Source organism: Schistocerca serialis, chromosome 2, assembly GCF_023864345.2.
Source record: "Schistocerca serialis cubense isolate TAMUIC-IGC-003099 chromosome 2, iqSchSeri2.2, whole genome shotgun sequence".
NCBI lineage: Eukaryota > Metazoa > Arthropoda > Insecta > Orthoptera > Acrididae > Schistocerca > Schistocerca serialis.
The window spans coordinates 579,753,974-579,777,929 of NC_064639.1; the positions used below are offsets into that span (position 1 = coordinate 579,753,974).

The 23,956-nt window shown below is 38.1% G+C and overlaps 1 protein-coding gene across 4 annotated transcripts in view; it reads left to right on the forward strand.

Moving 5' to 3' along the window:
* The window catches only part of LOC126457592 (thialysine N-epsilon-acetyltransferase-like), a 56,519-nt gene that overhangs the window by 12,454 nt on the left and 20,109 nt on the right, over positions 1–23,956 (forward strand). For all 4 annotated transcript variants that reach the window (XM_050094026.1, XM_050094025.1, XM_050094029.1 and 1 more), the window contains exon 3: positions 3,474–3,525. In XM_050094026.1, coding sequence (XP_049949983.1) covers positions 3,474–3,525 — 52 coding nt within the window. The remainder of the gene's footprint in view (positions 1–3,473; positions 3,526–23,956) is intronic.

Consider the following 23,956-nt stretch of genomic DNA (forward strand, 5'->3'; position numbering starts at 1 on the left):
ACGTGCTGACAGGAGGAAAGTTTCCAACCAATTTCTCTTACACAAACAGCAGTTCACCGGTGTTGCCTGGTGAAACGTTGTTGTGATGCCTCGTGTAAGGAGGAGAAATGCGTACCATCATTTTCCGGCTTTGATAAAGGTCAAATTGTAGCCTATCACGATTGCGGTTTATCGAATCGCGACATTGCTGCTCGCGTTTGTCGAGATCCAATGACTGTTAGCAGAATATGGAATCGGTGGGTTCAGCAGGGTAATACGGAATGCCGTGCTGGATCCCAACGGCCTCGTATCACTAGCAGTCGAGGTGACAGTCATCTTATCCGCATGGCTATAATGGATCGTGCAGCCACGTCTGGATCCCTGAGTCAACAGACAACAACCATCTGCACGAACAGTTCGACGACGTTTGCAGCAGCATGGACTATCAGCTCGGAGACCATGGCTGCGGTTAGCGTTGACGCTGCATCACAGACAGGAGCGCCTGCGATGGTGTACTCAACGACGTACCTGGGTGCACGAACGGCAAAACATCATTTTTTTGGATGAATCCAGGTTCTGTTTACAGCATCATGATGGTCGCATCCGTGTTTGGCGACATCGTGGTGAACGCACATTGGAAGTGTGTATTCATCATCGCCATACTGGCGTATCACCCGGCATGATGGTATGGGGTGCCATTGGTTACACGTCTCGGTCACCTCTTGTTCGCATTGACGGCACTTTGAACAGTGGACGATGTGTTATGACCCGTGGCTCTACCCTTCATTCGATCCCTGCGAAACCCTACATTTCAGCAGGATAATGCATGACCGCATGTTGCAGGTCCTGTACAGGCCTTTCTGTATACAGAAAATGTTTGACTGCTGCCCTGGCCAGCACATTCTCCAGATCTCTCACCAATTGAAAATGTCTGGTCAATGGTGGCCAAACAACTGGCTCGTCACAATATGCCAGTCACTACTCTTGATGAACTGTGGTATCGTGTTGAAGCTGCATGGGCAGCTGTACCTGTACACGCCATCCAAGCTCTGTTTGACTCAATGCCCAGGCGTATCAAGGCTGTTATTACGGCCAGAGGTGGTTGTTCTGGGTACTGATTTCTCAGGATCTATGCACCCAAATTGCGTGAAAATGTAATCACATGTCAGTTCTCGTATAAGTTATTTGTCCAATGAATACCCTTTTATCATCTGCATTTCTTCTTGGTGTAGCAATTTTAATGGCCAGTAGTGTATATTGCAGTGTACCCATCATAGTAACACAAGCACATCTGAATCACAAAATAGGCCAGCAACAATGGCTAGCCAATATATCGATGATAAAAGTGTGGCCAGAACAAGTGGAGATACATGGAATGAATGGCCAGTAGAGCAAGAAGTCAGTGTCACAAGCATACAGGGACAATTCAGTAATACTGATGTACAGATGTAGTTGGTGTTGGTAGTGATGGTAGAGGCACCTGGTGTTTCCCTTTCTGCTGAGCAGACTAGAGTTCATTTACTTCTGAACATTAAAAATAATTTACATTGTTAGATTATTAATATGCATTTTGGGCTTATATAACTACAGGATATTCAGAGACACCTTACCTAAGGAATATTGTAACTGAAATGCAATATTTACATGGATTACCAGATTATTAAAATGCTTTGCAACAACAAGGTTATCAGTAGGCCCAGTATGCAATGTCTAAACAAAAATCAATACATAATTTACATACAATAGTGATACAGTATGCTCCATTGTTTGGATATTATCTTATTATACAGCATAGAATAATTTTACAACTTAATGTTCTATACAGTTCAGCATCATACCATGCCATTTATGATAAAAACCAGAATTGTTATATTTGTAATATATGTAACTTTAAAATAAGATTGGTACTGTGCCCTTTAATTCATCATGGGGAAATGACTAAGCACTTGAAAAAAAGTTGATTGTAGCAGACAAATCAGGAGATGAACTCATTTGAATAATAAAATTTGATATAGTCATTAGCAGAAGATAAGTGGAAACTGAATGAGCTATGTGAAAAATGTGGCACACAGAGCTTCACCACCTGTTAATCTGAACAACTCTTGGGCTTTTATTGGATGTTTATTACCATGATAATTCTTATTGCTTAAGTTATTACATATTTCTTTGTCCATTTGTTTATCTGTAAAAGACAGAAGTACTAACATGAGCAGTTGTTAGTTATAACAATCATAATACATTGTAGTTCATTTGATGTATTAGTAATACTTCTTAGTTGAAGTAGAAATTGTTTGTGAGTGGGCCGCATTAACTGAGGTAATGCTATTAGTATCATGAAGTAATTTTAAGTAAATTAGCTTATTTGCAAATAAATAATTTCCATTGTACTCTCCCAAGGCAGCAGCATGCCTATAAAATTTTTAAAATTAGTACAAAAAATTACTGTACTGAGTAAGTGAAACACTTTTCTGCCTTGTTTCACAAACATTATTATTATTGTACGACCTAGATTTTGGGTTAGGAGCCCATTTTCTAGTACACAATTGGTCCCAAAGATGACAACCAAGCAAAGATAAGGACAACAACTTCATATTCTATCAATTCTTGATGTAAACTATCAATGCATCTCAGTTGACAATTTTGACACATTTACATTTGTATTCTACAGCATTGATTAGGACAAACATACACTGGAGTAGAGCTGTGTGCACAGGAATGGGAATTTGTGTTATTATCCATTTATGAATGGAGGCACCAAGGCAGTTCTTCTATGTAGAGGTTGTGACATTGTCCAAAAGAGGTGAACTGAGTCTGCTCATTCATGTAAATGTTCATGTTCAAATGGAATAAACTCATTACTTGCTGGTTGCTGCTTTAATGAAAATTCATCATTTCAATAGCGATGAGTTCTCTAAAATTTTTCAATCAACTGATCACACTCCTCTTTGTGCTGAGTTTACTGACATGTGGCACACAGCAGTTAGTTAGCTTTTTGAGACGTAACTTACATCCACTCTGTGGTCATTCACTTTTCACAGTGTCCTCTGTTTTACCGTAGTGACTTATCGGTATTTTTCAAATTCTTCTGCTGTTATTGTGATTTTTGCAAATGTTCAGAAGGTATTATTTCCGAGGCTCAAATTAACATTGCTGGCAATAGTTCCTTTACCAAACTGCTATACACAGGAAAACTAAACAAATTTTTTAACTCCCTGGTGGGAATACACTTTCTTCTAAGCAGAATTGATTGCCATAAAAAGTAGTGACTCCCAGTCATTGAAAATGACAGTGCTAATTTTCAAACTGCTAACTTACATTCAGATGTAAAGTAGACTTATTTTCTTTTATTTAGTTTCTGTGTAACTCCTGGATGTTCATTTAGTGTTACTAAATGTATTATTTTCCTTAATTCTGGATGTACATGTGTATTCATAATGAGGTAAAAGTTATGTCTGTCAAGATTGTGTATAAAGTAGTTGCAATTCTTTTTTCAGGAACTTGCAGATTTTGAAAAGATGCCGGACAATGTACACATAACTGTTGATGGTTAGTATACTGGCAATAAAGCACAGAAGATAATCTTTTTATACCAAAACTGTTTTTATTTACATTTGCATTTTTAGGGAGTTATGTCAGTACATGTACGTTTACAAAGAAAGTGAAACAGAATATTTGAGATGAGACAGCAGAAACCTATACTGTTATTATTATTATTATTATTATTATTGTTGTTGTCGTCATCCTTGCATAGATTTTTGAACATGCTCCAGTTAAGCAAACAGCTTAAGAACAATTTCAGCATTTGAGAGCGTCTGCTGATGTTTTGCAGGAAATCCATTTCTCAGGGTAAAAGTGTGTGGTTGTATCTGAACATGCAGTTACCATCAGTGGTAACTGACTTGTAATACAGTCGGTGTTTCTGTATCTTTATTGTTGGTCTCCAATTTGGTGGTGTATTACAATGAAAGAATGTTTGTGCTGGCTGAGATAATAAGTGTGTGCAAATTAATTACAGTTATAACTCCAGAATGATTTTTCACTCTGCAGCAGAGTGTGCACCGGTATAAAACTTCCTGGCAGATTAATACTGTGTTCCGCGTGGAAGTTAAGAGATGAGGTACTGGCAGAAGTAAGCTGTAAGGACAGGTCGTGAGTCATGTTTGGGTAGCTCTCTCAGTAGAGCACATGCCCGCAGAAGGCAAAGGTCCTGAGTTCAAGTCTCGGTCCAAACACAGTTTTAATCTGTAAGAAAGTTTCATGGTTAGAACTGTTTTGGTGAAAAGTTTGTTGCTTTGAATATTGACCGGTTTTGGAACTTATTTTTGACCTGTAGTTTTATCACCAGTATGAGTGTCGTATGTCCGTTTATAGAAATATGATCGAATAAAGTGGCACAATGGTTAGCACACTAGATTTGCATTTGGGGCAAGTGTGGGTCAAACAACCATTTGGCAATCCAGGTTTAAGTTTTTGGTGGTTTTCGAAGTTAGTAAGGGTGAATGCTAAAGTAGTTCCTTTGAAAAGAACGCTGCTGATATCCTTCTCCACCCCTGCTGTTCACTCTGGGCTTTTGTTTCATCTATCATAACCTTGTTGATGGTACATAAAATTCTAAAGCTTCTTCCTACTACCCTGACAGACATAATAATGATTAAAAAAGAAAGAGCTCATTGGATATGTAACATAATGTTATGCATATTTATGTGAGCTAATCAGCCACCTAGAATTGGTACAAGGTAAGATGAATTTGTTGTTTGGCTGAACACTAGCAGGCTCTTGGGCTCAGAGTGTGCTGCGGCAGTTCCAACTTCCAGTTAGGTGACCGCCCCGGGCGGGCTCAGGTGCAGAGACAGTGAGTGTGTTGCCGGAAACGGGTAAATCCCAGAGATAGGAATTTGGACAGATGATGCTCGCATTGCCTTTGTGCAGAATGTGCTCTTGGAAATGGTGGTGTGTAAGACAATTTGAAAGATGACCAAGTTACAACTCTTTGAAATTCAATATGAAATATTAATGCAAATTTGAGTACATTTGCGATCTCAGAAAAAAAAAAGAGGCGCATCCAGTGACACAATAATGTCTCAGTATCTTGAAAATGACAGAAGTTAATATATCACAGTGAATACGCATTTTCACAATGACCCTCTGACTTAACAACTTTTAATCACTTCATGCGATTTCAAGAAACGTTATCTCAGATGATAGGATTGCACTGTAGCTATCGTTCCTAAATTCTGTATATTTGTATCTGTTTTATTTATTGATTTACAATGTCTTTTATATCTCTTTCATTATGCAAATGTTTATCGGAACACCATATTCTCCACCTTTACACAACAAATGAACACCGCATCAGTACCTCAAATATTATTACACTTGGGTTTTTATTTAGTGAACAGGTTACTATTTTGCCAGTAACTTTATTTAAATGTTGATTGCAAATGATATTTAAGAAAGCGTGCTAATTTAAAAGTGGTCAAGCATGCTAATTTAAAAGTGGTTGGTTGCATGTGTTAATGGTCACCACAGTTGAAAACTGTGCCAGAAGACGATTCTGTCAAGCAAGCATAAATAATTGTTTAAGCAATTTTTAGCGACAATCTGTCGTTATTTAATGTAAGAGCACTTGTGCAAGAATGCTGGTTTATTTATTTATGAACCAACTGTTACTTATACTTATTGCAAATGATCTGAATATAATCAAATGTTTATAATATTTCTTTTGTTTAAATGTTGTTATGATATATTATTTTAGTGTGAGAAAGTGGTCAAAATAAGTCAGATCATGTTTGTAGTGTGTAAGAATGATATATTGTGGTGGGGATGGCCTTCAGCCAATGGGAATTGGACAGTGGTGGAACACTATGGGAGTCAAGTGCAGACTGGGACTTCATGAGTGAAGAGCTCAAGGGAGAGGTTCTAGACAATTTGTGTCAAGTGCTGAAAGAAGGCAGACCCAAACAGACTAACGTGCACGGTTGAGTCGTGTAGGTGATTGTTTCTGGGTGGTGAGAGCCACTACAATACTCTAAGTTTTGAAAGGACTTTATATTTCAAGGGATCAGAATGTGCTCCAGAGTAGACTAATTTTTGCCACTTGGTTTACGGAACTGATAATAGACAGAGTATAAGTAACTCTTCGTATTGTGTGTGCTAATCTGTGAATCTTCATGTTGAACTTTGAACTGTTTTGAGCTGGTGAATGTTTAATGTATTGTGATCATGATATGACATTAGTTTTCATGGGTGTTTGATTACTATTTAATTTGGGTATTTCGCTACCGTTCTTAATGCTCACAAAGTAACTTTACTGCATTTGATAAGGGTATTTTCAGTCTGTATTTTAACTGATTATCGTAGGACCCCTTCCCATTTATTTAAGATGTCGTTTCTTGAATAAATATTATTCAACTTAATTCTTTGTCACCTACATCAATTAGAGATATTGGAATAGAACCTTTGTTATTGAATTATTCATTTGAAAATTATTTTGTATTTGTGTATATTTTATTAATTCAAAATTCTAGCCAGTGCATAGACTATTTGACTGCAGGATCACAGCTACTGTTTATTATTTGCAGCAAATTAGCTGCATAGCATAAAAACAGACATGCTGCTTGATTCTGTGACTACACAAGCTATTCTTTTTTAAACAGAGCGGTGCATAGCCCCAGTACCTAAAGTACAAAAAACCACAGGTAAAGATATGACTGATTTTCTCGTATGGACTGCTATTTTTAAGAGCAACTGCACTTGACAGTAACCATCAGGTACCGTTGCTGATAAAACAAAATACAGGTATAGAAGCAGTCTGTAGACTAACTTATACATGGTGCAAATTTGTTGAAAAATGTATTTGGGTTGTATTTTATTGCTGTAATTTGAAATATTTAGAAATGATAAAAAACAGAGAAAATAGATGATTTGTAGATTAATCAATAATGGAAATTACCTACTTTTCTGGGTAAGAAGAGTTACTGGCAGTTAATGACCGTCAATTCTGCTCTTGAATTACGTCTTAATTTCATTAACAGTCTCTCAACTGAGAGACTTCAAAGCAAAATAGCAGAATTCCTTTTTCTACTCTACAAACCACGGTACAATGTGTGGCAGAGAGTATTTCAAATTCTGCTCTTGAACTACGTCTTAATTTCATTAACAGTCTCTCAACTGAGAGACTTCAAAGCAAAATAGCAGAATTCCTTTTTCTACTCTACAAACCACGGTACAATGTGTGGCAGAGAGTATTTCATACTAATATTACCATTTTCTTTCGTATTCCATTTACATATTGAATGAAGAAAAAGTCACTGACTGCAATCCACAGCAGTGCACCATAATCTCTTTTATCTTACTTTCTGCACCATAATCTCTCTCATCTTACTTTCAAGATCCCTATGCAAGGTATCTGATGAAGGCTGCAGAGCTGTCAGTCTTCTCAAATGCCGGTCCTCTAAATTTAACCATCAGTCTTTTGTGGAACAACATTGCCTTTTTTCCAGACATTTACATTTAAATTCAAAATGTTATAGTTGTATATGAGCTGTCTGATCCACCATGATCTTAGCATCCCATTTTTGAACTTGTTTGATGTCTAATTGATAAGGACTTCAAATGCTGAAGCAGTACTCTAGAATGGATCCTATTTTTGTCCTGTAGGTGGTTTTCTTTGTATATGCAGTACACTACCCCAGAACTCTTTCAATAAATCTAAGTCTTCCATTCATCTTTCCTACTATGGATTTTACACATCTGTCCTATCTTGTACTGATCTGTAGTATTAACCATAAATATTTAAAAATTGTGACACATTTCAGAAGTTTACATCTGTGTAATTGGCAGTTACTTTTTTCTTCATCTTTTTTGTAGCCATTATCTTCTGTTTGTCAAAATTTTGAGAAAGCTGCCATTCATTACACCAAGTGAAAATTCTGTCCAAACCATTTTGGATTTTCTTTGGGCATGAACCAGCAGTATAATTAATTTACTAGTCAATTTTGAGCTGTCATCTTACATGCATGAATTGCATTGTGATAATGACAGATTGTTTTCATATAGTCTGTAATTAACATTGTGAAGATTTTTTATTCTGAAACATTCTGTTTCAGGATTTTGGAAGCCAAATATGTAAAATATTGCTATTGATCATTTTAAATTTTGATGTGTGTATGAAACTGCTTTTGCTTTTCACTGTGCAATGTGAATTTAGGATTCTTTAGTACTTTGTACAACAACACGAAGTAGAGTCTGTGTACTGTTGATTATTTATGTTTGTTCATTATTTATGTTGTATGCACAATTCAGACAAATTTGATTTCTCCATCAAAATGGAATAGCTGCAGTTTGACACATAACACTGCCAATTTACTTATGAAAGGCAGATGTAATAAAATATTTGTTGATTTTCATGTTTTATTTATTTTATCATGTTATGTAAGTGTCAGCTGCAAGGAGAGATACACAGGGAAGCTAAACCTGTCTCTAATGGAATGCTGCTACATATACTATTACAGAAAAAAATTTGTGATTTTATACCCTATTTCTGCCCCAAATGTTAACAAATTAATTAATTTTATTACTGCCTTTTTATCATATTGAAAAGTAGAGAATGACGTTAAAGGCAGGCTTGTTTTGACGAAGTAATACTCAGAAATTTGTAGAATCCTCTGCCAAACATTGTCACCTCAGTTTGTGTTTCTTACTGATATGTGGAAGAGTTGTAAATCTAAGGAGGATTTTGTTTGCTAGAATAGGTGAGGTTACCCTTAAATATGGGCTGCAAAATAGTTTCATGGGAATTTCTGTGTAAAAGACAAGGACCCTTGAAATAAGAACATCAGGCCAACATCACCTTCGTTAACCTCCTTAAATATTTTCTAGATGGACGCGAGTGACTCCAAGACCTGCATAATGCGTACACGCTCATAAGAGCCAATTATAGAATATCTATACTTTGCTTCTGTGAACATGTACGCGTTACACGGGTATTGGAGTCACTCACGTCCATCTAGAAAGTATTTACTGAGGTTAACGAAGGCGATGTTGGTCTGATGTACATGACGATGCCCTTTAGCTACACTGTCTAAAGGATCATCCTAAGAAATACCAAATTAAGATCAGCCTGAAGATGCCTAAATAAGGTGAAACGTGTATCTGATATATAAAAAAGCTAATACTGCAACCAAGACTGTTTGTGAACTAATACTACTAAACACTGGTTTGTTGACTCATGCCACAGTGGATTGGAAGAATTCCTATGATAAAAAGCCTTAAAACCTCTGATTTTAATTATGAAACTCCCAATAGAAGTGGAGCTTTAGACAAATTAGTTTGTAACATTCAGCCATCCTTGTGTGATGCCACTTATATTGAAACAGGTTTCTGAATCATTAACTCTTCTTGTCTCATATAATTGAGGACATACATCTCATGTGCTACATTAATTGTGTTTCTTTAGTCTACACACACAGTTTGGAAGTGCAAGAGAATGTGAAATCAAAACATTTTGTTTTTGTCTGTGAGACGAAAGAGCTACAGCAAGCTCTACATCCTAATGTCCATGCCTTTTTTTCCCCTCATCTATACTTTGTAGAAATCATGCACATTGAAGTTTGCAATCTTTACCAGAGTGACTTGTGTAAAACATGATTTTGTGACATGTAAAATTTATTGATACTACTGTCCATTCCGAACCAAATTAAAAACTTTTACCATGCTCTTTATGTATTTCCCACTTTTCAGTTTATTCTTCTCCATAAGGTCAAGAAACTCTTGACTCTGTTGTAACTTGGTCTTTTCTGGATAAATGTAAGAATATTGCCCAAGCAAATACTGTGCATGCTAGTTTATGAGAATTCTCTTTTCACTTTAAACAGTGGTTGCTATAACTTGGTTCCTTGGTATCAATGTGAATAATAAATTTCCATAAACATCCAGAAAAGCACTTTTATTTGAATTTGCAGTACTTTGATGGGCTAATTTACTTGCATTTAAGACATGTTCTCTATAGATTGGCAGTAACTCTTTTTACTGAATGTAAACAGATCAAAATTTGATAGGCTGTGCTTAGAAAAGTCACCTGAAACAATGGTCATGGATCATAAAATTAGTTATCAATAAAATAAAACATTTTAGTTGAAGCTGAAATATCTTTTCATTCATCAATGTATAGAAGATTGATTTATCAAGCGAGTCCCCATTTGAAATGTAATAGTTGTATTCAAACTGGAGCGTATAGAACTTCAAGGAAAGTTATTTCAATCAGCATACATGTTACTTAAAGTAATGGACATGGAATATGGTGTATGTTTAACAAACATGTATTGAAGTAATTTATCAAAAAGAAAATTTAGTTGACAAAATTATAAAATTATGAGTCATAATGACTGGTCAGGAGGCAAAATTCCACTGGTACTGATACACACGTAAAAGTGAAAAACTATGGCCGGTCTCCCTCTTCACTGTGTGTCCACTAGTGTTACTGAGTGAGTTGACCCTCCTTTTTAACCTTCCCAACCTAGCTTCCCCCCCCCCCCCCCCCCCCACCCCCCCCACCCGCCCGCCCCTCTTCAAAGCCTGAAGAAATAAACTAGTTGGTACAAAAGTAGGAGTAGATTTTTACTATATATGTCTGAATTCGCAGTACTGGAATTTCTGCTCTTGAAGATGTCTAGCCAGCCATTATGTCTCTTTGTATACTTCTGGTCATTAAAATTGCAACACTGTAAAGACTGCGTGTATAGAATGGTGAATGACATGTAGTGTGCTATGTACTTGGATGTGCAAATGATCAGTATTTCAGCAATAGCTGCACAAAGTAGAAGTAACTCTATCTACATTCTACACTCCTGGAAATTGAAATAAGAACACCGTGAATTCATTGTCCCAGGAAAGGGAAACTTTATTGACACATTCCTGGGGTCAGATACATCACATGATCACACTGACAGAACCACAGGCACATAGACACAGGCAACAGAGCATGCACAATGTCGGCACTAGTACAGTGTATATCCACCTTTCGCAGCAATGCAGGCTGCTATTCTCCCATGGAGACGATCGTAGAGATGCTGGATGTAGTCCTGTGGAACGGCTTGCCATGCCATTTCCACCTGGCGCCTCAGTTGGACCAGCGTTCGTGCTGGACGTGCAGACCGCGTGAGACGACGCTTCATCCAGTCCCAAACATGCTCAATGGGGGACAGATCCGGAGATCTTGCTGGCAGGGAAGTTGACTTACACCTTCTAGAGCACGTTGGGTGGCACGGGATACATGCGGACGTGCATTGTCCTGTTGGAACAGCAAGTTCCCTTGCCGGTCTAGGAATGGTAGAACGATGGGTTCGATGACGGTTTGGATGTACCGTGCACTATTCAGTGTCCCCTCGACGATCACCAGTGGTGTACGGCCAGTGTAGGAGGTCGCTCCCCACACCATGATGCCGGGTGTTGGCCCTGTGTGCCTCGGTCGTATCCAGTCCTGATTGTGGCGCTCACCTGCACGGCGCCAAACATGCATACGACCATCATTGGCACCAAGGCAGAAGCGACTCTCATCGCTGAAGATGACACGTCTCCATTCGTCCCTCCATTCACGTCTGTCGCGACACCACTGGAGGCGGGCTGCACGATGTTGGGGCGTGAGCAGAAGACGGCCTAACGGTGTGCGGGACCGTAGCCCAGCTTCATGGAGACGGTTGCGAATGGTCCTCGCCGATACCCCAGGAGCAACAGTGTCCCTAATTTGCTGGGAAGTGGCGGTGCGGTCCCCTACGGCACTGCGAAGGATCCTACGGTCTTGGCGTGCATCCGTGCGTCGCTGAGGTCCGGTCCCAGGTCGACGGGCACGTGCACCTTCCGCCAACCACTGGCGACAACATCGATGTACTGTGCAGACCTCACGCCCCTCGTGTTGAACAATTCGGCGGTACGTCCACCCGGCCTCCCGCATGCCCACTATACGCCCTCGCTCAAAGTCCGTCAACTGCACATACGGTTCACGTCCACGCTGTCGCGGCATGCTACCAGTGTTAAAGACTGCGATGGAGCTCCGTATGCCACGGCAAACTGGCTGACACTGACGGCGGCGGTGCACAAATGCTGCGCAGCTAGCGCCATTCGACGGCCAACACTGCGGTTCCTGGTGTGTGCGCTGTGCCGTGCGTGTGATCATTGCTTGTACAGCCCTCTCGCAGTGTCCGGAGCAAGTATGGTGGGTCTGACACACCGGTGTCAATGTGTTCTTTTTTCCATTTCCAGGAGTGTATATATGGGGAAAAATTGTGCAGTGGGTTTGTCATTCAGAAATGAGTGTTTGTTTGTGATATTATGCCTTGTGTGAAAAGGAGAAATGTGTACAAACATGTCAGAATTCATCAGTGACCAGATCATGGCCTACCAAAGCTGTGGTTTCTCTTCTCTCATTATTGCTGCTCTTGTTGATCAAAATCCCAAAATGTGATGCAAATATGGAATCCATAGGTTCATGAGGGTCATGCAGTATCTAAGCACCCCTGAGCAGCGTACATCATCATCTATGTGTGGAGGCTCTGAGGAGAAATAATATTGCCAGATTTCTTTTGTCATCATCACATGAGTGCAGCACTTAGCGTGATAGTGTTGAGTACAATTTGCTACACAGTGATTGCCTCTGATTCATACAGCTAGTAATTTGGACAGCAGCTCTTCCATTTCTGGTGTGTTAAGACCAATAACTGTGCCCTGGCTTTGAGGTTTTCTGTGACATTACCTTTCAACAAGTTAATGTAAGAACTCATGTTGCCTGTACTGCCCGACTTTCCTTAGTTTTGTGGTTAGCACACTAGACTCGCATTCGGGAGGACGACGGTTCAATCCCGTCTCCGGCCATCCTGATTTAGGTTTTCCGTGATTTCCCTAAATCGTTTCAGGCAAATGCCGGGATGGTTCCTTTGAAAGGGCACGGCCGATTTCCTTCCCACTCCTTCCCTAACCCGAGCTTGCACTCCGTCTCTAATGACCTCGTTGTCGACGGGACGTTAAACACTAACCACCACTTTCCTTAGTTTTATTTATTTATTTATCTATTTATTTACACATCAAGTTCTGTACAACCAAATTGAGGAGCTAATCTCCAAGGTAATGGGATGTGTCATTATGTGAAATTACGTCATAAAAGTAATAACAGATAAAACAAAATGTTTTTGAACCCAAAAAAGTCAAGCCATAAGTTTAAGTAAAGGCACTCAACAGTACAACATAAGAATCAGCTTAATTTTTCAAGGAACTCCTCAACAGACTAGGAGTGACCCATGAGGAAACTCTTCAGTTTTGATTTGAAAGCACGTGGATTACCATTAAGATTTTCGAATTCTTATGGTAGCTTATTGAAAATGGATGCAGCAGTATACTGCACACCTTTCTTACAAGAGTTAAGAAACTTCTATTCAAATGCAGATTGGATTTCTGCTGAATATTAACTGAGTCCTAGAAGATGAAGAGACAGCCGCACAGGAGGAAAGAGTGGAGCTGGAAGTAGACAATGAAATCAATGAGGCAAGAAAGCCAACACTACAAGAGGTCTCCCAAGCTGTGCACAAGTCAAAAACAATCGAGCCCCTGGGGAAGACAGCATAATTGCTGAATTAATAAAAACTGGTGGTGAGGCTGTAATAAAGGAACTGCACACATTAATATCATATATATGGGAAATAGAAACTATGCCAGATAATTGGAAAATTGGAATAATAATCCCCATTTATAAGAAAGGGGACAGAACTCCTGAGCACAACTTATAAGATTTTCACAAGTATATTAAACGAAAGGATACAGAAGTGTGCAGAAGGCATACTAGGGGAATATCAGTGTGGCTTTCGACCAGACAGAGGAACAACTGATCAAATATTTGTGTTAAGACAAATGTTGGAAAAGTTCTATGAATATGATATAGATCTGCATTTCCTATTCATTGACTTCAAACAAGCCTTTGACAGCATAAATCGGCAAGAACTATACAGAGTACTGAAATAAGTTGGTATATGTGCTAAACTAATAAGACTAATCAGAATGGCAATGACAGAGACGAGCAAAAGTAAAGGTCCTTAGCAGAACAAGTGAAAGCTTTGACTTTAATAAAGGTATGAAGCAAGGTGATAGTCTCTCCACTGTCCTATTCAATATAGCCCTGCATAGTGTAGTAAATAAAATCAACAAAAGAGGCACCATATTTATGAAAACTAGCCAGATATGTGCATACGCTGACGACATTGCTATAGTAGGAAGAAATACCAATACACTCTTAGAAACATACCGGGCAATGGAAACAGAAGCCTTAAAAATTGGCATCATAGTAAATGAAAAGAAAACAAAATATATGGTAATGTCACAATCTGAGGCCAGAAGAACCCCTAAAAACCTAAACATCAGTGGGAAATGCTTCAAAGGAGTGTCCTCTTTTAACTACTTGGGGAGCCCTAATAACAAATGATAACAGTATTGGAAAGGCTATAATGGAAAGAATACGAGCAGGAAACCGAGCTTACTTTGCAAGTATGCAACTTTTCAAAAATAGCCTTGTTACAAGAAAAACAAAGCTGCTAATATATAATTCCCTAGTCCACCCAGTTATCACATACTGGTCAGAGGTATGGAACAGAACACAATAAAAATGCACTAAGAATCATTGAGTGGATAATACTATGTAAAATCTATGGGCCAATAAGGGAGGAAGAAGGCTGGAGAATACGCTACAATGCCGAATTACAAGAGTTAATACAAGGCAGGGACATAGAAAAATTTGTGAAGTCATAGTGAATACGGTGGCTAGGACACTTGGAGAGAATGGCAGAGAATAGAATTCAAAAAAAAAAAAAAAAAAAAAAAAAAACAAACAAAAAAACAAAAAAAAAAGAAAAGAAGTGGAAGGTGTGATCCATTAAGCTAGGCGAAAAGGGAGACTTAGAAGAAGATGGAGTGACAGGGTAATAACGGATATCACCAGTATGGGAGTCTGGGGGTGGAAAAGAGCATGGAGGAAGATTGTTGAAGAAGCCAAGGCTCACCGAGGGCTGTAGTGCTACTGAAGAAGATAAACTGAGTGAAAGTTGCTAATTCTTGGAAATAAGCTAACATTGCTCACAAGAAATGCCAGTGAAGAACAAATATATTGAGAGGGCAATGTCAAAATACCCATACTAGTGAACAGGGGTAGACAAGAGGTTCGCAAACTTACACCACTTATTGCCTGAACTGCTTGTTTCTGAGCCAAAAATATGCTTTTAGAATGGGAAGAGTTACCTCAAAATATAATATCATACTACATAAGCAAATGAAAATAAGCAAAGTAGAATAGTTTTCATGTTGAACGATCACTTACTTAAGATACTGTTAATATAGTAAAAATGTCAGCATTAAGTCTGAACAAGATCCTGAAAGTGGGCTTTCCATGACAGTTTGCTATCTATATGAACACCTAGAAACTTGAACTGTTCAGTTTCACTAATCATATGCCCATTCTGTCAAATTAAAACTTTGGGTTTTGTTGAACTGTGTGTTAGAAACTGTAAAAACTGAGTCTTACTATGATTTAGCATTAGTTTATTTTCTACAATCCATGAACTTATGTCATGAATTGCACTATTTGAAACAGAGCCAACGTTTTACTCAACATCCTTCACTACCAAGCTAGTGCCATCAGCAAACAGAAACATTTTAGAATTACCCATAATACTAGAGGGCATATCATTTATATAAATAAGGAACAGGATTGGCCCCAACACTGATCCCTGGTGCACCCCCATTTGACCGTACCCCACTCACACCCCACATCACAGCCATTCTTAACACTGTGAATAATGACATTTTGCTGTCTGTTTCTAAAGTAAAATTTGAACCAATTGTGAGCTACTCCCCGAATTCTGTAATGGTTCAACTTCTGGAGCAATATTTTGTGATCAACGCCTTAGTTAAATCAAAAAATATGCCTAGCTTTCGAAACCTTTTGTTTAATCCATCCAATACCTAGCAGAGAAAAGAGAATATAACATTTTTAGTTTTTAAACATCTTCTAAAGCCAAACTGTATATTTGATACCAAATTATGTGATATAAAATGATAACCTTACATACGCAGCCTTTTCAATAACTTTAGCAAACACTGATGGTATAGAAATAGGTCTAAAATTGTCTACATTATCCCCTTCTCCCTTTTTATAAAGCGCCTTTACTACCGAGTACTTTAATCGTTCAGGAAACTGATCATTCTTACAGGAAAAATTACAACTATGGCTAAGTACAGGGCTAACAAGTGCAGCACAGTACTTTAATATTCTGTTAGGCACTCCATCATATCTGTGAGAGTCCTTAGTCTTCAGTGATTTAATTATTGACTCAGTCTGCCCCTTGTCATTATCACAGAGCAGTATTTTAGGCATCAGTCTTAGAAAGGCATTTTGCAAGAGAGTTATATGATTCCCTGTAGAAAATAAGTTTTTATTTAATTCACCAGCAATGCTCAGAAAGTGATTGTTAAATACTGTGCATATATCTGACTTATCAATAACAGAAATATTTTTACTACAAACTGACTTTGTTGTTGACCTTGTGCTGCTGACCAGACACTTCCTTCACAACTGACCGTATGGTTTTAATTTAATCCTGTGAATTAGCTATTCTGTTTGTGTACCACCTACTCTTTGCCTTCCTGAAACATTTTTAAGCACCTTACAGTACTCTTTGTAATGGGCTACTGCATCTTGATTGTGACTACTTTTAACATTTCTATATAATTCCCATTTTGTTTTACATGATATCCTTATCCCACTAGTCAGCCACCCAGGCTGCCTGTTACTGATAGTACCCTGTTTAGAACATTCTAATAGAAACCAACTCTCAAAGTGCATGATAAATGTGTTAAGGAAAGCAGTATATTTGTCATCTATGTTGTCGGCACTATAAACATCCTGCCAATCTTGTTCCTTAACGACGTTTAAAAAACTCTGTATTGCTGTTGGATTAGCTTAGCTTTCCTACATTGTTTGTAATTATATGTGACATTTGATTCAATGCAAAAGCCATTTAGTGTTAAAATTTATGCATCACAGTCTGAAAGGCCATTCACCTTTTTACTAACAGAATACCCATCTGGTAATGAAGAATGAATAAAAATATTGTCTGTGCCTGTGCTACTGTTCCCCTGCACTCTAGTTTGAAAAAACAAAGTCTGCATCAGATCTTATTAGTTTGGGAGACCTACCAACACCCTTTTTCTTGACAATTGTATTAAAAATTAATATTGAAGTCACCACATGAAACTGATTTCTGGTACTTCCTATAAAATGAACCAAGAACCCTTTCTAGCTTGAACAGAAATGCTCGGAAGTCAGAGTTAAGGGGCCTATAAACAGCAACAATTAGAAGTTTAGTTTCACAAAATTCAACTGCCCCTGCACAACATTCAAATTTTATTATTATTATTATTATTATTATTATTATTTTTACATACATGGCCACTCCCCCACTCCACAAGGAACTCCTTGAAAAACAGGATTAGTTGTGGCTAGTGCCTCTATGATTGTGTCTATGTGTTTGGCATTACCAATTGACTGGTGGGAAATGAAGCCATGCAAGTTTGGTCTGAACAGCTTCAGTTACCACAAATGGAAGCAAGTGAGTGCAGCAAATCTTGGACACTGTAGAAGTCCTTAGGAAAATTTGAGCCATAAAATTACACATACACCCAAGAGTAGGTTTGAAGGTCATATTAAAGGATGTGCACAGTGCGTCCAGATCAGAAAACAGCACTGTGTCTAGCACTAAATTAACTTGATCCTTCACATTGAATTCAAAACTGGTAAAGGTGCGTAAGCCAAAGATGTTAGCTGTGGTAGAGGAGCATACAACTAAGAAGGTTAGGATGTGTTCAGTGTTTTTGTACTTAGTTACTAGAGACAGTTTTCGCATTCTCAGGAAAGGAGTAGCCCTGCGGCAGTAAGACAGGACATGTCGCCAGGCCTGCTGCAGTATAGGTGAACAGAGCGGGCTGTATGTATCTTCCTTGATTAAAGACATTGCAGCACCATTATCCAGCTGGGATTCGAAAAGATGGTCGCACATTGTCAAAAGCAGTGTGAGCTTCTCAGTAATGGTAGAAAAGCTGTCTGCTTTGTATCTGTGATGGTATGGACTGCTGTGTTGTTTTCATCCCATGGATGACCATGCAACCGGCAGACCACTTGTTGACACATGATTGCCAGGCAACCACAGCTGTTTGCTGCATAGTGCAGGCATTGGTTTCTGGTATGCCCACTACCCAAGTCAGGGCAGGAATGAAGTTTCTTCAATGTGAGTGACGTATGCCTCGATGTCAAGGAGGGAGGGTGTTTCTGATCTGCCCAATTAACCTTACAAGAAGGGTCATCTGATACTCTGGAGGGAGTAGAGACGTTGGCAATCCGGATGCCCATGAACTCGGGTGAGACTTAGAGGTGGTTTTATAGGATGATGATCTGGAATCATCAGGTGACTGTTACGTGTGACAGCGATTAAAAGCTTGGTAGACCTGAATGTCCTTTGTAAAAGCACACTGAGCTGCTAAAACTAACTTGAAAGATTTAGCTATTTTAAACACATCACCAAGACTATGATTGGACTTCACCAAAGCTTTATCTGTGACCTCCCTGTTGGGCAAGGCAAACAATCACATCTCAAATCAACGGTTCTCTGTAGAAAACTTACAGTTCTGACATTTGAAGTTGCATTTATGAGTGAGACACTGCATGTTGGCAGTCCAAGCTGTGTACAACTGTCCGTGTTGTTTATGACACTTATTAAACAGAAGACTAGCTGCAATGTGGTCCATCTGCTGATCAGTATTCGGTTAACAGAGCATAAAGATCACTGAAAGAAAAATCACTAGCGTCCAAGAATGGTTGAAATTTCCGCACCAGTTTGTAAGAATGTTAACTTGAAACAGAGTGATTTGCCACTCACTGGAAATGTTATAAACAAGACAATGAAAGTCAAAATGTCGGAGGTAGACTTTACAGCTCTCCGGAGACTTGTTAAGGGAGTGAGTGGCAGTGGGGGCATTGCCTTGCCCACTGACTGACCTGTAAATGATTGCTCATGGAGTTACTGCCAAAGTTCCTTAAACTTGTGGTCCATCACGCTGGCACTGGTTGTGAACGTGTCGCCAGAAACGATAGCATAGTACTTGTCACCACTGAAGTGTCCGCACCTGACATGAATGTGTAATCTGTGAACAAAGCCAAGGTTGTCATGAGTGGAACACTACATAAACACCAAGAATGTAAACTAGAATGTCAATATCCAAAACCAGGTTACTATACAAATAGAAGATAGATGTGTTTTAACTGAGCTCAGGCAGCATAATCAAACAAGACCGGCCCAAGGTCACTGACGGCACTGAGCTGCTGTTGGCCCCACCTGTAGTAGTGCTTGACAGTGGTCAGCTTTAGTACCTCCAAACTGCTATCGATAATGTCTGATGGCAGGGATGGTAAATTCTCCACATCTTTCATCCATTTAAAACGTATGGTGATGGGCTGCCAAGAGACCTGATCCCACCATAATGATGTTATTTTGTTTATTTCAACCACCTTCAATAGTATGTCAGGAAACTTCCTGGCAGATTAAAACTATGTGTCAGACCAAGACTCGAATTCATGACCTTTGCCTTTTGCAGGCAAGTGCTCTACCAAATGCGCTACCCTAGCATGACTCACGACCCATCCTCACAACTTTACTTCCATGAGTACTTCATCTCCTATACCTTCCAAACTTCACAGAAGTTCTCCTGCAAAACTTGTGGAGTAGCACTCCGGGAAGCAAGGATATTGCTGAGACATGGTTTAGCCACCTGGTGGATGTTTCCAGAATGAAATTACACCCTGCAGTGGAGTGTGTACAGAATAATTTTCTTAAGAAATGAGAATCCATACCTAACCTACAAATAACAACCTTTGGGGTGTTGTTAAAATGTATCTATTGATGCCACACACTTTTCAGCATGCTTTGTCTAAATTTGTCTATTTTACAAGACACATTTTTGTTGTCCTGTGTAAAGGTTATTAAATATGAAAATTTCAGAGGTTTAATAAATCATGTTTTAAAACCAACCTAGTGTGTAAACATCTCTGCTAACAGGTTATAAAGTCGAAATAGTGATACATTTTGAAGTTACATGAAACACAGAGCGTTGATACAGTGGCGTTCCAACATTCAAATTTTCTGCCACCTGTAGAGACAATAATGAACAGAAAAAATTACTGTATTTGCCTATTTGGCATCAAGATATGTTTAGAACATGAGCAGGTATGTATATATGTGTCTGTCCCAATTCCAGATGCAATGAAAGCATGTACAGCCAAGTCCATAATAACTCTTATCTGTGCAGCTATCAATTTATGTGCATTCACAAGAAACAAACACAGCATATTAGACCTGAGACAAACTGAGAGAGGTACCTGAAGATTCTGATCTATTTTTTGGGTGGATAATAAATCTCCTAACACCATATCTAGAAATATGTTCATCCGTAGAAGATTATGTATCTAAAATTATCTTTATGTCTCAAGAGTGAAATGCAGTTGAATTTAAAAGGAAAGAAGAAGGGTTGTTGTATCCTGCTGGTGGGCCTTTCAGATGACTGCAGATGGATGACCATGATTTTAGGAAATTCAAACATTCTGATACTAGAAATGTGGAGCTGCTACAGGAGGTAAAGAATGAAATACTTTGTCATTCATCTACAATCTGTGCAGACAATAAAAGGAGCCAAAAGAACAACATGACATGAAATAAAAGTTCCAAGATGCTATAATTGTAATACATACAAATGCCTGGTAGAACACGATAACACCAGACTTGATCTGGCAGCATAATGATATGTAGATTCAAGTGATTTAGGACATAGCTATCATGTCAAGAAAATGGTGTTACACCAGTGGCGAACTCTCAAGTTGTGGTTAATAATGACAGTCCACCTGTGAAAAAGAACTGTGTGGACATATATAGATCTCCAGACTGAATTAAAATGGCAGGTATGTTGTATGACCACAGCTAAATAGCAGTCTTTAGTGACTTTCCTTGCCCTAAGTGACAATTTTTCAAGGAAAGTGTTTTTGTACACTACCCAGAGTAAAAGTCAGATGACTCAGAAAATCGCAGATTTGAAAAACTTGGTTAAAAGACAAATGAGGTAGAACATTTGTTACTGCGCACAGACAATTGGCAAATATATCTCAATGAAGATGTGTCAAATTTTCGAAATAGATAAGGGATTAATCATCAGACAAATAGTTTTGTGTGAGCTAGAACAAAATGGTGTAGTCAAAAGAAACAACAAACCTATAGTCAGGTCAGTGCAAGATGGTTACTCTTTGAAGCCTGTCACACTCATAGATTACGCACCTATTTTTTGCCAAGAAAAGTGCCATTAACCTTTATTTAAAACAAGTGGCATTTAAGAATGCACAAAACAGAAACAAACAGACACTAAGAATAACTTTACAAAAAAATATAGAATCCTGTGAAATAACTTGAGAACCTGTCCACCAAAATGGATAATTGCTGAGATGATGACAAAATCCCAGGCAAAACATTGTAATCATGTATTGCAACAAGATTGAGGACTTCCAATAGTGGATGATAAACAGATATAGATTCTAATGGGGTGTGACAAATGAGAACCCAAACCTAACTTATGAAGCACATCTTGGCACCATTTTTCAGTTGCATTTATTTTGGTGGTGTTCTGTGTATTTGTGATTAAAAAGGAATTTTGAAATAGTTCAATGAACTGTAGTTTCAGACTGACGCAGTGTGTAAATGTTGTGTTTGTATGGCATAGATGTAATTGGGAACTTTTAATATTTATTCTAACATATTTTTCAGTAGTTCTTTTCACACTTTTTTCATTTAACTACACCAATAGTGTATAATTATTACCTGCTAATTTACCCACTTTCTGAAGTGTAGCAGTGTTACTCTCATGAATAGTATAACAAGCAATTTCATTTTTATATTGTTAATATTGAGATTATTGTCACTAGACAAAATTCAGTACATGCCTTCTCTTTATAATTTATTGCATGGCAGCAGTAACTACACACATAAGGTTTTGATGATTTGTTGCTTGCAACTATGTCTGGTCATTCCACGTCAAGTAGTCTAGGTTTAGTGATGTTCTCCACTTGACTCATACATTTTGTTCACAGTTTGTTTGTAGGCTTACTAAACAGCCAGTGAAAGGGAGGTATGTAGCCCCAAAACTAGTATTTTGTGAGTAGGAACATTGTCAAGGGTGATAAAATGTCATTCTGATATTCGAAAAGTTTTGGTCACGTTTGAAGTAGTTTATTTCTATGGATAATTATGATTAAAGCTGAAAACTTGGTAAAATGGTTGAAAGTTTGCCTTGTGTGCATTCTGTAAGTTTTAAGTGTTTGATCCTGTATTTTTGCTCCAAGTGGCACTCCAAAGACATCAGTAAATTTTGTTGTTACAAAGCTTCTCCCAAGTTTAAGTAGGAAGTTCTCCTTTTGTGACTTTGTTGTCTAGTAGCTTGTTATAAAACCTGCAAGTAGTATTAATTGTGGGCTTATAGGTTTTGAGATTGTTGGGCTGAAGTTGACCAAACAATAATTTGCTGGAGGGGAAAAAAAAGTGACTTTTAAAATCTTGTTTCGTGAAAAGTATGCCTGGTGCATACATGTGTTAATTGTTATTTGAAAGACCATTCTTCTTTCTACAAAATTTGAAATTTCCATATTTGCTTTTGCTCAAATGTCTTACAATTATCCAGTAACTCTCTCAAGCAGATCATTATTTTGGGGTATCATAAAACATAGGAATTTTTAAGTATTTATGAGTCATAATGAAATTCAAATCTTGCTTAGGTCCATGGTGGATATTGACACTACCAGTTAGTAAAGAAAGTTGATATCCTTATTGTAAGGTGCTAAATCCAATAACAAGTCAAGTTCAGTCATGGGTTACAGATTTATTTCAAGTTCCCTAATGGGTCCTTAATAACTGTTGCCAAGCTTTGTATAAGTTTCTTCGGTAAGTTCCCAAGGCTTTTGGATACTTAGCATAGACTCCCAGGCTATGTTTGGGTCTTTCTATATTTCCAAAGCTATCAGTTTTTATAATGACTGCATCTGAGAAAAGTACTGCTGAACCAGTGATGTTTCACAAGTCATACTTATATTCGTGATATGTTGATCGGGGATCAAACATGAACTTTTTTGAACTGTCCATTGAAACATCTCAAAAGCCTTTTGGGATGCATAAAATTTATTAGTGATAAAAATTACAGGTTTTATTGACAAGCTAGTAAAATCACAAAAGGAAAGCTTCCTAAACAATTTACATAAAGAGAACGAGGTACTTATACATGGGAGAAATTTTGTCAAAGTAAAATTTATTGATCACTTTGAGTTTGCTTGGAGTAAAAATAATGGCTCAAATGGCATAAAACTTACAGAATGTGTACACTGCAAAATGTTCAACTGTCTTCCCCAGTTTTGCAGCTATGCCACAATTTTTCTTTGAAATAGAGCAGTTCAAACTTGGCCAAAAGTTTTGAAATGTCACTGCAACATTTTTGTCATCCCTTCACTTAAAAGGTTGCCATAAATAATTTTTAAAATATGTGGTCTAAAAATTTAGATACCTCTGCTGCTCACATAGCAAACCAGCATAGAAGATTTAAACAAAATTTGAGATGGTTGAATGGAGACCCCGATACTGCTTGACATGGAATCACCTCCTTTTGAATGAGGAAAGCTCCTCAAGTTTACAGTTAGTTGTTTTAGCAGCTGTTTTGTTTCTCCACCCAATTTGTAATGTTATTCATTATTGGTGTTCTACCTTTAATTTAGAGACATTCACATAACATGATGTAACAAGTCAGTCACATTGACCTCTGTTAAATTTTTCAGCAGCAAGAATTCTCTTACTTAAGTGTAAGTGAGGTG